General features: G+C 36.2%; 1 protein-coding gene across 1 annotated transcript in view; it reads right to left on the reverse strand.

The window, feature by feature from the left end:
* Nucleotides 1–1,300: 1,300 nt before the first annotated feature.
* The window catches only part of LOC132563111 (uncharacterized), an 86,495-nt gene continuing 69,181 nt past the window's right edge, over nucleotides 1,301–18,614 (reverse strand). Inside the window, exons 4-5 of the mRNA XM_060227871.1 lie at nucleotides 2,248–2,397; nucleotides 1,301–1,539 (exon numbers count right to left, since the gene is read on the reverse strand). Coding sequence (XP_060083854.1) covers nucleotides 1,301–1,539; nucleotides 2,248–2,397 — 389 coding nt within the window. The remainder of the gene's footprint in view (nucleotides 1,540–2,247; nucleotides 2,398–18,614) is intronic.

Consider the following 18,614-nt stretch of genomic DNA (forward strand, 5'->3'; position numbering starts at 1 on the left):
TGTGAAAGGCGTGAACAATTTAAATGGCAAAAGTATCACATTTAATTATAATAATGTAGAATGTATAAAGTCAATGCAAACGACATATTCATCGCCAAAATTTTAAAAACACATTCAACCAAGTATTGGTCTTATAACCACCTATATCTAAATTGAATTGATTTCTCGTATTATTATCAAAAAATCTGTCTACAAAGGAAAAGAGAATTATCAATGAGAATCTATTCTTATGCAATAAATACAATGTAATATTTCAGAATGTTTTGTTTCACTAACAGCCTACCTATTTTTCTAATAAAAATTGTTGTTCATATATGTGTATGCATGGCTAGTTTACAGCATGCCTACAGAATTGTCAACTGTTTATTCAAATATAACAAATTATTTTTACCTTGTTCGTAGGGTAAGTTTTTAATTCTTATAATAACATGAAGTGCAAGGCGTTTCAGTACTATCAATACTTTTTTCAAACTAATTTGGTTTGGTTTTATTTCTCTAAGGAAATTGATCTAAAAGTTCAAGTTTTTTTTCAAAAACACAAAGATCCTGCTTGTATACAGGTTAGTAATTCACAAACGTGTAATGATAATAAATTACTAATACAAAAACATGTAAGACATATACAATTGTTCAAACAATAGCAAGCGACTGATGCTGGCAAGTTTACATGTAGCAGGTTCACAACCGTTCTGGAAAGAAGCTTCAAGGCAAAAAAGAATTTGATATCTGTTAAACGTATGCATTGGTCTTCCAAGATAAATTCTGTGATGAATGTTTTAAAAATCGAATATTATTAAAAGTTATTCAAAATGAGAAAAAAATAATATGAGCATTCACCTTCTTATCCAACAATGCAATTCACTGTAAACAATATTTAAATGAAACCGTAAACACGAAATCAATTTTGAACAAAATTTCCGCTTTTTCGTTTATTCATAGAACCCTTTTTAAACATCATTCCAAAGTAATCTTTGTGTTCACTTATTTACAGTTTTAAAATCCTCTTCCATGATTATTTCATATTTTCCACGCACATTTAACTGCCTAATCCATACACCAGGCATTTTTTATGCTTTTACATTCATGTCAAAGTATATTCTTATACTTGTCATAAATTAAACTACTTATCCAGTTTTAGTTGTATGTAGACAGTAAACAGTATTCCTACAACTTAAAACAGGTTAGAATACTTCTGATCTTTTTCTTCTGTGGATATTCGGTTCTTCTTAATGAACTCAACGACTTTGTATATCCCTGACATTCACAGTATAAATCATAGCTTTCTGTCGTATGTTGTTCATCATACCCTTTGCAGCTCAGATCGTTCTCGCTGTCTGGATTTAAAACAAAATCGACAACATTTGGCCCTTGAGGATTCTCGCACTAGCTCGTCCAAAGTCATACACAGAGCTGCCACAAGGAAAAAGAAGGCACCTCCCCACCCTAGTCCGTAGCCCGGCCCATACAGGTGCACTTCAATGGTGGGATCCAGTTCCATAACGGTAGGGTATATAATTAAGGCAATGCCTACACTGAGAGCTGTAAACGGAAAAGTAACTTCCATATCAATAAAAAAAAATAAAATCATCATAAAATTTGATAAGTAAACATTGCAATGTGCTAATGTTCTATTCTTCAGAATTAAGAGAAAATCACTGTCAACTTTTTTATTTTATGAACTAGGGTAAAAGTATCGACAATTTGAACAATAACAAAAACTTTTTAAACATTTCGCCTGTCGCTGAATCAATACCTAGATGGCCTTCTTAGGATATTGAACCACTCAAAGGCAACTTGAAGGATTTCATGACATCTAAAATACCATACAAATATACTGCATTTGTCATATTCTGAAAACTTATTAAACATGATGTCAGAAGAAGCACCAGTAAATACAGAATCAGGTAAGAGAGGGAAAAAATTTACTCAAAATTTTACAGTGAAATTACTTCAAATTTCCACAAATTTATTTTACGTGTAGTCTATTTCATCTTTTTAAATTATTTGCCGTATTTACTTAATTTAGAAAATTAATTGTTAAAGAACAATTCTTGTTTTTATCATTTCTCAAAATTATTGATTCGAATATTTCATAGCATCCTCTTGGCCTTTTATTTTGAATCCCATCATATTTTCGATAAATCTGTGAACACTACAAACAAATGACGAGTGTTAGATACATACAACAATATCGAGATAAACAAAATCGATATTTACAAGTATAAAAAGAATATATTATGTACGTACCACACACAAGGAAAATTTCTCCTGCGGAATGGAAGTAGTAGATTTTTCTGGGTAAAGGAGAAGTACACACGCCCAGTATAGCAAGGATTGTGGCCACAAATCCAAAGGATGCAGAAAATATCATCAGACCTATCACAGCGGTCTGCCAGTCTGAAATTACAAAAGGAGATTCACTGAATATTACCACAAATTTAAATTCATTGTACGTCGGTGCATGATGGACCATTAACAGAAATAAGACAAATTTGCTGCCTTTTCTTCGTTAAAAGAGCCAGATACATTTTCGCAAAACTGAAAGAAAAAAAGAGTATGCTACCTTTAAACTCTGGGAAGCAGTTTTCCTGATTCATAATTTGTTCTAGGCTAGGATACATTCGAAAATAACTTTCCACAAGCTATATGTATGAGTATGTATATGTGTAGCATATAAGGTATTTCTTAAATGCGAAACAGAAATGATAAAATAATGTTTGCCTCACATAGCTTACATATAAAATTAATAATAGTCCCATATGGAGAAATGAGTTGGCAATCGTTGCCTAAAGATAACAAGAAAATGCAAAGATTATAAACTTTGAACTTTTTTTTTTTTTTTTTTTTCTTATAAAAAAGCATTTACGATTGTACAAAATACACAGTGATAAGCATCTTTCGATACAAATTTATATTAGATAAAGTGAATTCAACTTCATCACACAGCTGTTTCGTCCTTCTAGGACTCGTTCATGACATAAGTTGACAAAGAATTAAACTCCTGTATAAAATGATAGGAGTGCTAGCCAACATTATAGTCTTTTGCAACATCGCATAGAAATATCTTAAATTTCTCGTTCACCTGTAAGCAAACCAGCAGCGTATAAGGAACGACTGCACAATAACCCAATCTAACTTTAACAAGTATGTTAATAACATTGTTCTTCCATGAAATTATTCAACATTCAAGAATTAGATATTGATAAAAACACATGAATTTAGGTACGGTTCCTTAATGGCCTTTCAGCGTTTCCATTTTGTGCGAGAATGATCCTCATTGCCCAATCAAAAGTTGACATATTGTTGGTGGCAAATATGATCCAATTAGAACTGTACCTATACGTATTGCTAGTCTTCAGGTGACATAAACAATGATATATCAAACACCATTACATGTTTCCTAAAGGCTTGACGACACTTCCTGTTGGATATACGGTAAATCTTACTGGATTATTGTTCACATCCTGAAATCGTTAGAAGGTAATGCAATTGACACTTTTGTGCTGCTGTAAACTTAGTGACAATATAAAATGTGACAGTTGGCATGGCATGAAGGTTTTAAAAGCTTACTTTAACATTTCCTGAACAACAAATACCACTTACTGAATTATTGTTTTCAAAAATATCAACCTGTATCGCCGTGTGTCGCTTTGCATGGTTTATCGTCAACAATGACATTTGTACAAGCATATGAGTGTACAATATCGAATTTTAAAAAGCGCCTGCAACAACCAATCAATCAATTACTCTATTATTTCAACTAATGCTGTGCCGATGTATTATGCAGTTTGTTATTTTCAATGGTTCTATTTAAGCTGTAAATGAAGACAGAAGTTTATCGGGAATAACAAATGCTTTGGAAAGTAACAATATATTATTAATTATCGAAAAATAAAAATAATAAAAAATTAATCAAGATAACAACAATAATCAGTATGCAAGTCGTTCCATTGAACAAACAACACACAAAATGTACATTTGACTAGTTAGGAAAGATATCACGTGTGACTCAGAGCTACAAACGTGTAGAATATGTAATGACACGTGATGACGAGAAATCGTATACCGTCCAACGGTCTATTAGCCGTAATGGCGTACCAACGGTTTCAAAGCCTCAATTTACCATAGTAATAAGCATCAGGGAAGCACAAAAAGCCTTGCAGAGGAAAAAGGACATTATTGGAGAAAAATAATCAATACTAGTTGAACGTAGAGATACGACAGAAGCAGATTGCATTCACGGGTTACTAACAACAGCAATGTGTTGTAATCAAACCGGACGTCGATGATGCTAGATATATAGAGGCGAGAATAAAATTCTGGTATCTAACAAGGACACTAAAAAGTATACGTTAAGAAATATTCTCATGACATGTATACAAGAACATGTTAACTGGTAAGTTTAACGTCCTATCAACAGCTTTGGTCTGTTAATGCCGACACCCCGATGTAAACGAGGTGAGTGTATGTATTGAATGCACGTCTTTAGGAAGCTGCAGTACATTCATGTAAGCATTTATCTTGTGATAGTGCAGACCAGAAACTGGCCTTAAGTTACAAACCACTAAAGTATACTACCGAAGGCCCCAAGTAGGACGCAGACAGCCTACGTTATACTACTGACTACGGATGAAGCAATCGTTATAAAATACTATACAATCATCGACATAAGATGTAGAAGATAGGAAATGTGACTAAACATCAATTCGAACATCATGGCTGTTTAAAAGAGGAAGGTAGCAGATGTTTAATAACATATCATCCTCGATACAAAACCAACAACCAACTACATAGAAAATAAACATGACGTCAAATCGGGATAAAAGAGGACGTTTTTGAATGGTTGAAGTCGCTATGAAACATTATCGTGTTTACAAGAGAACTGGCCCTGCGCGAAGGGAGTAAGAATTCTACCAGCTTTCTCGGTGACATTATCGTGAAAGGTAACTCTACCTCCGATCTTTATCGTTTTCTCTCCTTTCTAAGGACCATTTTCTTCCTAAGTTCTTTTTTGGCATTACCTCACTTATTGTCCGCCTAAGTGTGTAATGATATTGGTAATGCCACTAGCCATGCTATGCCAAAATCATTTACATAGTACTTCGTGTGGTGCCCATGCTCGTCTTTCAACATAGACTGAGATACACCACAACAGCTGGTCAGCCCGTCGTCGGTAAATGATTGGATGTTGTGACATCAAACCATATCAATGATTTTGTTTTGTTTTTAACACCGTCCGATCAACATTTATGATCATTTGAGGACGGTCATGCCCCTGTAATGATATTTCATTATGATAACACTTTAGTAGCGTCCGTTATTGAACCCTTTATCTGTGAAAATCGTATGTAAATGACCAAAGGAAAAAATACAAATCATTTGATTATACTACATTACATGTCGCCATGGTGACATCCCTCAAATCAATACTGCATAAACTAAGATTTGAAATAACATCATTCCTCTTAACATGATCTCGTCACATGGATTTTGAAAATTGATATTTCAATACTCTACAGCTGTGTTATACAGCCGAGTTGTGTTTAGTAGCAGAGGACTATGGATTGAAGTAGTCAACATGGACATTTTCCTCTCTTGTAAACATATGCGCGACTCTGTCACAAACGACACAACTGATGATGCAGTTATGAATTATGAATTTCCCTTAGAGCTTTGGCTGTATAGCTCATTAACTCGATCGAGAAATCAATATCGAGTAATGCTAACGCTGATTGAACACTATGGTAGCGGCTAACAGCATCCAACATCTAGGAAAATTACCTCGCCCCTACAGCTATACATAGAAAAGTCAGTTAATTAAAACCTGTTCTGATTTCAGCATGATTATACAATTTTACTGAACCGCATTCACTGGCATATATCTCCAGGTAATTACTTAATGAAACAGCATGCGGTGCATGTGCATACGTGTAAAAAGCCTTGGAGCACAGAAAGTCTCCAAGACATCCGACTTATATGAAAAAGTTGCGTGAAGCTGGTGCTAATTCAGGATTCTTTTTGACGCACATCCGCACAAATCAGGTTAAATTACATGTTTGGAGACTATTTCGACTGGCAATGCCAATGAAAGAAAACCCAAAGTTGTTATTGCCGAAAATCTATAACGTCATTTGATTTTGTTTTGAGACAACACGATTGCTGATATCGTTTGTTAGAGCAAAATGAGATGATATGGTAAAGATATTTATTATACATGCTGCCGGTTCTTACTTCAGTAATTCAGCTTAGGTTTTGTGACATTTTGATTCGGTATTTCCTTGCAGTACTGACCTGTTCAATGCCACTACAACTACACTAACCTGGTCAAGGCCATTACAACTACATTGACCTGGTCAAGGCCATTACAACTACACTGACCTGGTCAAGGCAATTACAACTACACTGACCTGGTCAAAGCCATTACAACTACACTGACCTGTTCAAGGCCACTACAACTACACTCACCTGGTCAAGGCCATTACAACTACACTGACCTGGTCAAGGCCATTACAACTACACTGACCTGGTCAAGGCCATTACAACTACACTGACCTGTTCAATGCCACTACAACTACACTGACCTGGTCAAGGCCATTACAACTACACTGACCTGGTCGAGGCCACAACCAAAGCACTGACCTGTTCAAGGCCACTACAACTACACTGACCTGTTCAAGGCCAGTACAACTACACTGACCTGGTCAAGACCACTACAACTACACTGACCTGGTCAAGGCCACTACAACTACACTGACCTGGTCAAGTCAATTACAACAACACTGACCTGGTCAAGGCAATTACAACTACACTGACCTGTTCAAGGTCACAACAACCACTGCACTGACCTGTTCAAGGTAACAACAACCACTACACTGACCTGGTCAAGGCACGACAACTACACTGACCTGTTCAAGGTCACAACAACCACTGCACTGACCTGTTCAAGCCAACAACCATTACACCGACCTGTTCAAGGCAAGAACATCTAATCTGACCTGTTCAGGGTCATAATCACTACACCGACCTGTTCAAGGCAACCACTACAGTGACTTGTCCAAGGTCATATTCCCTTAAGAACAGGACGAATATTAATCCCGGTTTCATGAAATCGACGAACGGACCGAAGTAGAAATCACCGGATCCCAAACATTAGGATAATCGCCTGTAGCTGAAAGGTCCAACACTCAATCTAAAATGTCCTGGCCCCTTACATTCCAGATTGTGACGACGAAAACTTCTAGCTTCACCGCGCAAAGAAATAATAATACTTCCCTATGACATCATAATGGATCGCAATCAGAGCTGTTATTTGCATACTCTGAATTATTCAAAATCTTGTAATTTTTGTTTTACTCTAAATAATACATATCTTATGGTATAATGTTAAGTTATCATCGCTAAATGGAAACTCATAATGAAACTAAAATCACCATGCTTCTCATTCAGAATTTTAGTGGTGAGAAGGCTACATTGGCCACGTTGCCATCACACTTCATCGAGGTAAACAGCTTTCGAATGATCACCATGTCACTAATAGATTAACATCTCAAAGAAAATATTGAAACAGTACTTCGCGTTCTTCGGTTGTTCGCGCTACACCGGATATTAGTGCTAAGTATGGTCCACAATGAATGCTATATGTTCGATTTCTCATAATAATCTAAAATATGTATTTACGAAGTCAGCATAGTTATATCTGCCGCGAAAAATTCTAACTTCACGGTATTTCCTCAGAATTAGTTCGCAGAAACAAGCAAAGCATTCCAAAGCATCTCCTGACTTTCTTCAGTGTACATGACAGCCATCCGATACAAAATCAATGCAATATTGCCATATATCGAGGTCGCAAAATTTCATTCGTTTCAATATAATTACCCTTTTTAACGTAAAATCGCGAATTTTTTTATCCGTGAAAATAACCAACGATACAGTATGTCAGAATTTACGAAATGTTTTCATAAACAACAATAGCGCTGAAGGATTATTGCGACGTGTTAACTATTTAACGTTATTTGTTTACAGTTAATGGTCCATGTGTACAGACATTACCCGAGGTCAGGATTGCGTTAGAATTCAGACATTTTGTCTCCAACAGTACTTGTACATACAGCCAAGAATGATGTATTTAGCTATTGGGTTGTGCATTATTCAGTGCCGTCGCGAGAAAGGCTATGCCTGGCTAAGTTGTATAGCGGCATTTGTATTATTGATGTAGTGCAAGTCAAGCAGGTGATACGCGAAACAGATGTCATCATGAAAATATCTCACAATAATAACATAAGATTTGAGGATAATATTGTTGTAAAAATCAATCGATGCTAAATGTACTATTTGCGACAAATGCTGAATAGAACGTTTTCTTAATACTAGCAAATGACTAGTAGGGGCTAACATACAAAACAAGGATGTTACTATCATTGATTTTTTTTCTTCCATTTTAGGTGTTTCTTTTTCAAATAATCATATAAATAAGCGGTATATTTTAAAGAGGTTTTTGTTTGTTTACTTGCTTGCTCGGTCTATTTCCCTATCAAAAGGCAAAGGTCTTCATGAGGCGCAATAACCTTTGCGTAGCTGTTGGTTGTCCCAATGAACAACTTACAGGAGGCCCTTTGCAAGCCGTCCAGAGCAAAAATGGTAAACTGTTTCAACCAAGAACATAACCACGCCAGCAAAGGACGGTCGGTTTCTCAGCTTCCTGAGAAACACAAACTACCATAGGGAGGGAGCATCGAACCACGCACCTCGAGTCTTCACCTGAAGTTACGTTGGCCAACACTCTAACATATCGTTTTTATACATAGACCAAAAGTGTTGTTAGTAAATCGTAATTTGATGTTTTTTATATTCTTCACCATAGTTGATGGTTGAACAGTCGATGAAGGTGCGATTCTTCAGGTGAGCACAGTCTCTTTCCCATAGTCCCACGTTGAAATCTGAAAAAATCGCAACATGAATTATGAATTTGCCAAGTATCGTAAATTTCGTTCTAAATGCAAACAGCTTAGTGTTTTATACATGTGTAGATACCACAAGTTTTGAATTTTGATTTTGAATATTCCATGGTTCAATGAACTCGATTCATTATGACAGCATTAATAGGATTTAGTTTATACCAATGATCACATTGAATACTATTATTTATAAATCCCTACTAAAAAATCTTCGTCTATAACATCATAAACCTATGAGAAATCTATCTGTCATTAATTGCCATTTATCGCTACTTTCAAAAGGACACGAATGCATCATAAAGTTGCAATTCGAAATAACGAAGTTTGGCTATGTTTTGTTGGACATTGTACCTTGATTTGTGTATACTTAAAAACGAGTTTCCGAAATCAGAAAAAAATATCCATCAGGCACTTGAATCTTTCGGTAATTATACTGTCATTACGAGAGCTAATTTACTAGGTAATCATTGTATCAACTCACACGCTTAGTTTTACCAGAAAATTAAAGCAAATGTTATTCGAGCTAAATCAATACAGCTGATGCACGAGAATTTAGTGATTAGCATAAAAGGCAATATGTGACTGCTAAGGAACAATGCCATAAAATAAATACAATGACTAAGACTGTAACACTAAGCTGACATCAAATCTCCATACATTAGGCATACTTAACAAAACTTTTCATTGAAACGATTTTACAACCACAGGTTTGCATAAAGTTTTGATATACAGGGCTGTATAAAACATACCCATTAAGCATATCGGAATATCGATGTGAATATTAAAGCATATCATATTGAGATTTTCTGAGAATTTCAAACTAACCATACTTTACAATTTTGTGAATAGCTAAACAGTAAACCATTCTCCCGGGAGAGATTTAGGTGTACACGACACGTGCATATATAAAATTATGTTTACTCTGCATGACCACACAGTACAACAGGCTTCCATGCCTAGGTTTCGATATTAACCATCAGAATACATTAGAATTCATTCGTATCGGGATTGTAATCTCCAAAATGTATTTACCGGTTTTAAGACACTAAATTAAAACATGTTTTGTTTGAGTTTGGAACATATAGAGTAAATCCAAAGATCACACAATAAAGTGAAGTGTAAATGTTTTCATAGGTCAAGAAAAATTTAATCCGTCTTTATTTACGTGGTCAGTAAGTGGTCAGTAAGATTAATAGATAGGTCCCGGGACTAGATATACACTTTGAGACAAACAGATTTTCTCTATAGAAATTTGGACTAGTAGGAAAACGTTTGAGGACAACACTTTTAAATAAAATTTTCGATCTCAAAAATTGCTCATTTCCTAATGTCTGTGATATTGTGATCATACGATATTAATCGCTTCCAAGTTCTTTTAATATACAGCAATAATTTAAGAATTTACAACTGGAATAAAGACTTTGGCTTGAAAACAGAACAAATGCTTGTCCAGTTGACATGATATCGATATCAATGTAAGAGAGTTTCTTGAAATCTGGCCCTTCTGTATCAATGTCATTGAGTGTGTCTAAAAATGCCCAGTTGTCCCATGGTCAATGTTATTTAATGTGTGCCCAAAGCGTCCAATTAAGTTTCATTCATTCTCAACTCCTAATGCTCCTAGAAATACACTGATGAAATAAATTCTATTGTAGTTGCAGAAATGTAGTGGGATAGATCAAATTGCTCCTAGATGAAAACAGAATACACTCTTGATTAATTAAATCCATTCGATGATAAAATAAGATAATTCAGACTAATTTCGTCATTCACAGAAACAATAATCAAGATGTCCAAGCGTCATATTCGATCTAACTTAAATCTAATTCTCGGATAACTCAAAGTTTCTTCGCCGCCTTCAAAATAACGAAGTTCTACTTAGGTGCTTTCCCTTTCTATTGTGGAACACTTGATATTCTGATTTATCCTATAACATATTTTTTTTCTATTTTGAAATCTAAAAATATTTTAGATTTTAAAATTCAAACAGACTTTTCATTATAGCTCTACCTAATTACCTCTGTCACATTTATAATTCGCGTGTCAATGATATACCTAGGTACGAGCGAAAGGCCATCATGTCCACTTTCTGTGTGATTATCGTTCACACACAGTGTAAATATATAACGTTTACTTCACTCTGTGTAATTACATTAACTTGACTTTGTCACTGCAGTGCCATACCAGACTATCTTAGCATCAGCATCAGGGTTTATCGATCTATCGATTTTTTATCCACCATTCTCAGAATAAAATATGCAGCGAAATCAACACAATACACACACAGTACAATAAATAAACGATCTAATTTAATCTCTGTTCCATAAAACAGCTGATGTGATCAAAACATTGACATAAAAATAGACTCAACAAGAGATGATGATGAACCTTAATCTATAGGGACCAAAATACATATAACGACAACATGCATTCATATCACTTACCGTCACCATAAATCCAAGTATCGTTCAGTATGGCAGTCAGTGTCAGCGGCAAAGCTACGGTGATGGCGGCTATTCCAGCCAGACGAAACGGACGCCATAATTTTGCCTCACGTAAATAATATTCCTCGCCAAATTTCCTTAAATCTCTATTTTCCCCGGTTTTAAATTTGAGAAAATTCTTCATATCCATTAATGGCAGTTAAACATTATTGTCAACACGTTGTTTCCACTTCCCACCACCAGCTTCCTGGTCGCATGTCGCAAATGGTAGTGTTATGATGAGAACTTGCTGTTTGTAGATGTCCTTAAGCGTACCGCCTTTCCTGTGTGACAGTCCTTGGTTTAGTATCACTAGGACTGTTTGGTATAATAAGTTATTTAAATGTCCTCATACGACGAGCTGTTTGCGACCATTCCCTACGTGTGTGTGTCTATACAATGTGCACTATAGTTCATTATAGCTTTGCTTGAATGAGAAATTCCAACAGCGGTGAAGAGAGCGATCGGGCGCATGAACCGTGTCGGTCTATTGAGTGGTATATATAGAAAATACATAGAAAACACAGATAGCTCATATCCTTAGTCTAACATGGTCTCTTTGTCCTTTAAATTGTGAGTAGGTTGTTAAGATCAAGTACTATATATGTATTATTTCTTTCTCTGGGGACGCATTTCTTTACGTGTTTCTAGCTATCATGTATTGTCGCGATAATCTAATCACTTTCGTTCTTCCAAATAAAAAAGTCCTGAATTATTTCAGCATTTGAATACGTCCGGGACTTGTCTATACCCGAAGAACTCACTATGTACACATAGTTATTCAACCCGATTAGTGTTGGCAGGTTATAAGCAGTTTGACTGTAATTAAATGTCCATCACAAATTCTGCAGGGAGCTTGGCTGAACAGCGTGTACAAGTGAGGTTGTATAAATATATATTGTATAATTCAGAACACGACGTCTATTTCACAACACTTGTCAAATTCAACCAAGCTCAGAAAATGTGAAATATGCATGAAACATGACATATAATCAATCACTAGAAATGCATAATGAATTTTGCGATCATCACAATTCTATGTTTCTACAGTACAGTACAGGTCCCAGCCGCCAAGGAACCAAGTGATTATTGCTGGATTCGGATCTGACGCTAGATTAATATAACATGTACTGCCTAACACCCAGACAACACTTACTCAATATTACAGCATGAATACAGTATAGCCTATACCACGAGTTAACCCCGGCGCCAAATCCGACATATTTCAGTGCAAAAGAAAATGTACTTTTGTTTTATTCTCACCCCTACGATCGAGATTTCTGCTAGTGGCACTTGGCATGTTTAGAATGAGGCTCTATTTGTGAAAATGAACAGTTCGAGTTAGTAATTACCTCGTCAAATAATAATAAAAATGCGGGTTGACGTTTAATCTAATTTATTTTTTTTTTCTTTAAAACTGCATTTTTTGATGAATTATTCCTTTTAAAGATTAAATGATTCTCCACACACTTTAAATCCATGACTCTGTTTTACTCATAAGGGGGACAATTCTGATATCTGATGAGATTTAACAAAGAGAGAGAGGGGGGGGCACGTGACATAGGACGACTGAAGAACATATAATTCTTCTCTTCGAGGTAATTTTCCTTTTTTGGGTTTCAGATCACTTTGAGGCGGTTTCCTTGTTATAGTTGGTGACCGTTTCATTCAACAAAATAGAAGAGGCCCGTCACATGCCGTCTAGCGCAATTAGATTAAAGGGTTTACCACAAGGCCACAACCACATTAGCATAGAATAGTATGTTCCTCAGTTACCCAAGAACCACACACATCACAACGGGTAGGGAATGTCGAACCTCGCACATCAGGTTACGTAGACCAACGCTCTAACCAATTGAGTTATGACGCCCTTAAGTAGCCTTTCTAAAATTCACTGGAAAGATTTTGAGCGTTACCAATTTGCTATTAAGGAGTTGAAGAACAATTCCCCTAGTGACGTCAGATTTTTGTCGTATCCTGAAGTCTATGCTTTTTTGTTTTGTTTTGTTTTGTTTTTTAATAAGAAATAATCAAGTGTTGTGTAGCCCAGTGTGTGTATGCGTTCATTTGTTATTGCACAAATTTTGAAATGGATTGTTATTGCGATATTCGAGGATTGGAGTCTCCTGACACAAGGACATACACTGGCATGCAACATCTTCTGACGCCAAGGGGAACATTAACGCCGGGTTGGAAATGGTATCTTTAAACAAACTAAGAATTTCTACACTTCAAGTGCTAGTTTTTATCCTTCAACCGGAAGTCGCAACAAGTGAACTACGCATGAATGCGCTCTTATTAACAATTCCGGGTCAAACAATGTTGCCGATGCAACGTCAATGAGATAAATGACATAATTCATTACTGCTCTGTACATGTTGAAACTTGCTGTCAATCTGTGACTTCAAGGTCGTTCAAAATCAGTAGTGAACCCCAACGGGGAATATTTGGATCTAATTAACCAACTTGTTCACCTTGTGTATTTTTGGATATTAGTAAATGAATATAACAGTACCTTACTGATAGCAATTAAATTTGGCATGCAGTATGGCAAATCCCGGAATTGGCAATTCACTTGAGAGATAGCTAGACACCATTAAAAGATATACTGCATCCTTATTCTAAGAATTATTCAAAACCGACTTGAAATCGACAAGACAAAACTAAAATGCATAAAAAACCTTTTACGAAGAGGCGAAGCATACATATGCAGTGAAAACGGCTTAGAACTTTATCATCCACAATGACAACGCCCACTGTATCACTCTATATCATTCCAAATGTGTCGATTCACAAAGGGAATGGAATAAAGATAAGAGATTTACAGTCATGCATCTTAACAAACATTGAATATGTCAAAGTTAATAATACACAATAACAAACACTATTTTCTGGTTTGTTTCACTTTCGCCGATATCAGTCAATGTTCACCCGGAATCTTAGAATCAGGCAACAGGTTTTTTCTCAAATAAACCGCATCATGAAAAGAACGCAGTTTACATAAGAAGCGATACTACTATCTAGAAAACGAAAATCCACGTGTGTAAATGTGATTATATTTTAAGCTGCCTTTTTGGTGAGTTTTCCGTGTTTGATGCACACAAAGTGCGGAAAGGTTGCGTCGATATTACTGTGTTTTTGAATCTTGGGTTTTTAAGATTGTAATCAAATGGACAAAGTCTTAATTAGCTATAAATGCGTTTTATACAAAATATTACCAAATTGTCTTTATACCTTAATGACACATGCTGGGCTTCGTTAAATTCTGAAATTATTTATATTAAAAAATCGCTGAATGTTGGCTTTAACGAAAAATCAACGTTATTAAGGGTGATCCCCGTATCACTTACAGCACATTATGTACTCCATTTAATTGTGGTGTTTTGCTGTCTGTAATTGAATCTAGTCAAACTAAACTATAGCTGAAATCGAATTCTTTATTGCCTAGAGGTACATACTAAGAAACGGAACGTTATGAAACCCTGTTAAACATATAAATATATTTCATTGACGACTAAACAGCGTAAATTGCAAGCTGCATCATGTATAAACCTAGATAACACATTCAATTAAGTTTAACGTTTTAATGAGCAATGCCAAACTAGATTAAATATGATGTTTGAAGAGGAATGACACGCTTGACTGAGTGTGATATTTGAAGGATTTGAGGAGGAATGACACACCTGATGGAGTGTGATGCTTGGGGTGTAATAACACGCTTGACTGAGTGTAATGTCTGGGGAAGAATGACACACTTGACGTAGTGTGATATTTGGAGGAAATGACGCAGTTGACTTAATGAGATATTTGGAGGAAAATACACACTTGACGTAGTGTGATGCTTGGGGAGGAATGACACACTTGACTGAGTGTGATGCTTGGGGAGGAATGACACACTTGACTGAGCGTGATGCTTGGGGAGGAATGACACACTTGATTGAGTGTGATATTTGGAGGACATGGCACACGGGACTAAGTCTGATGTTTGGAGGAAATGAAACACTTGACTGAGCGTTATGCTTGGGGAGGAATGACACACTTGACTGAGTGTGATATTTGGAGGAAATGACACCCTGAACTGAGTTTAACGCTTAGGGTGGAATGACACGCTTCACTGAGTGTGATATTTGGAGGACATGACGCGCTTGAGTGAGTATGGAGCTTGGGGAGGAATGACACGCTTGACTGAGTGTGATGTTTGATGGGGAATGACACACTACACTGAGTGAGATATTTGAGGAGGAATGACACACTTGACTGAGTGTGATACTTGAGGAGGAATGACACACTTGTCTGAGTGTGATGCTTGATGGGGATTGACACACTAGACTGAGTGTGATGTTTGATGGGGAATGACATACTTGACTGAGTGTGATGTTTGATAGGGATTGACACACTAGACTGAGTGTGATGTTTGATGGGGAATGACACACTTGACTTGAGGAGGAATGACACACTTGTCTGAGTGTGATGCTTGATGGGGATTGACACACTAGACTGAGTGTGATGTTTGATGGGGAATGACACACTTGACTTGAGGAGGAATGACACACTTGACTTGAGGAGGAATGACACACTTGACTGAGTGTGATACTTGAGGAGGAATGACACACTTGTCTGAGCGTGATACTTGAGGAGGAATGACACACTTGACTGAGTGTGATACTTGAGGAGGAATGACACACTTGTCTGAGTGTGATGCTTGATGGGGATTGACACACTAGACTGAGTGTGATGTTTGATGGGGAATGACATACTTGACTGAGTGTGATGTTTGATAGGGATTGACACACTAGACTGAGTGTGGTTTGATGGGGAATGACGCACTTGACTGAGCGTGATACTTGAGGAGGAATGACACACTTGACTGAGTGTGATGCTTGAGGAGGAATGACACACTTGACTGAGTGTGATGTTTGATGGGGAATGACACACTTGACTGAGTTGAACGCTTGGTGTGGAATGACACGCTTGACTGATATTTGAGGAGGAATGACAGATGGACAAAATGAAATGTTTGAGAAGTCATAAGGTGATAGACTTCGTTAATTGGCACACAAAAAGGCGTTAAAATTAAAAAAAGGAAATTTTTTCAGTAAATACTTTGTCGCAAAAAAACCTGGAAATTCTTGGATTGCAAAGTAATGCTGTTTTTCCTAATGATATACTCGTAGTTTGACGCCTGGTCGTACAGACTACATGATGTAGCATTTGTCGATGGGTTACAAAGTGACATCAATCATGAAAGATTCTCGATTGTCTGGACAGATGACTCGTCCGTCTGTCTAGTGCTGGAGTCTGTACAACAGGACATTAACCTTCCTGAGAGAATATCCCACAGTGTCATCGATTTTTACTATACAGCTGATATTGCTTTCTCGAGAAAGCATAAAACATTGGTGTACCTTTGCAAACAGTAAACATTTATTTTGAATATACATGTAGAATATCTGTTCCTAAAACTAGCGAATATTTCCGCTATTTTCCCGATTTTTGTCATTATCAAACATACAAGTTTTTAAATAATTTGAAATTGAAATACCAAAGATATGGAAATCATTATCAAGTTTTATCGAAAGTATGTTTCCGGTTTGATCAATCAAACCAGAGACCATTTGACATTGGTGTTTATACAAATGCTGATTCGCTCGGTGGTTAACCGTTGCTAAGATACATAAATTTCTGTTTACCGGTTTCTTTTCACGAATTTTATGGTTTTGCTTTTGGTGATGGCATTAAAAGAGGAACTAGACTATAAATTGCTAAGCCTTTTTCACGGTGTAAGAAAATTCCTTGCCAGTGGAGCCAGCGTTTTCCACTTTCTGATAAATGTGGGTAAATGTGGTTTAAAGAAACACACGAAAATAGAAATTATCATAGTCAATCGATGGAATGATTTCGTAGTATTTTATGTGTACTATTAGAGATTGCAATGATTGTGTCAATTTTGGAATATTTTTTGATAAGCAATAAACATATCTTAGCTTCACAGAATATTTTATCTTGACGCGGTAACTAGAGCACCCGTCTTTCACTATAACGACCGATGTTCGATTCCCCGATCGAATACGAAATACCTTCACAAATACAAAAGTATTACACGTACTTCTTCTAGAAGGTTGCATTTCTTTACATTAATATACCCAACCCACCCCATCCACCACACCTACGTACATCCAACAGAGAGAGGGAAAATTAAAAAATCTCACGAAATTTAAATATTCAATTACTGATAGTATTTATTATACATCAGCAGTTCTGAGATTTTTTCAAAGTTGGAAACAAGAGGGCACTTCCCAGGTGATATCGACAGTTGTCAAAATTGTTATTGATAACATTGGTTTTAAAGCATCCTGGCTTGAGATCTTGGTGACCACAGCGAAAATTTGCATATTCAACGGTACAATTAGTAAAAAGGATATTTAAATGTAAAGTCTTTTAAGTACTTTGTTTGTGTCAATGACTGAGTGATTGTTTAGAAGCCGATATCTAATAGAAGCAACCAAAGATCATCGGCTTCATTGCGTCACTAGAGAGCATCTTCTGTTTGTAAACAATAATCCGTAATCTTTCAACCAGACAATTAAGGATTCCCTGATTGATCATATCAAAATATAAAGAAACCGGAGTTTTTGTCAATTTTGCGGCATGAGATGTTAATAAAGGGAACCAAACAGAACAGAGTTTTTGATATGGTAAAACAAAAATCCCAAATTCACTCAAATGTCCAATTGATTTAAGTCGATGCCTTTGATACTATTCATCTGTAACAAAATAAGTGATACGGCAAAACAGTGTTACACATCCACGAAATGGATACAATTTCGGGACGTTGATGCAAATGTATATGGATCTGAACGCAAATGCTCCGTTTTTAAAAATTTAAATGAAAAACTCGATTTAGACTAGATTTTAATAAAACATGAGTTTGGAGTCAAGTAAACATCACAAGCAAGTCAAATTATATTTGAAATAAAATCAATACACAGTTTGATTAAAAATGCGACCTCGGTGTTTTGGCCTCGAGGGATGGGATATGTGAGACCATGGCATGTCTGTACATAGCGAAAAAAAGCAGATTTAATTTCGAGAATTCAGGAAAAAAATAATTAAATTGTAATGGTGCTGTTTCCATGGCAACTGCAAAGCAGTAAATACACACTAGACAGGAAGGCGC

This window comes from Ylistrum balloti, unplaced genomic scaffold, assembly GCF_031769215.1.
Source record: "Ylistrum balloti isolate Yb309-2 unplaced genomic scaffold, AGI_CSIRO_Ybal_v1 Utg371590, whole genome shotgun sequence".
Taxonomy (NCBI): domain Eukaryota; kingdom Metazoa; phylum Mollusca; class Bivalvia; order Pectinida; family Pectinidae; genus Ylistrum; species Ylistrum balloti.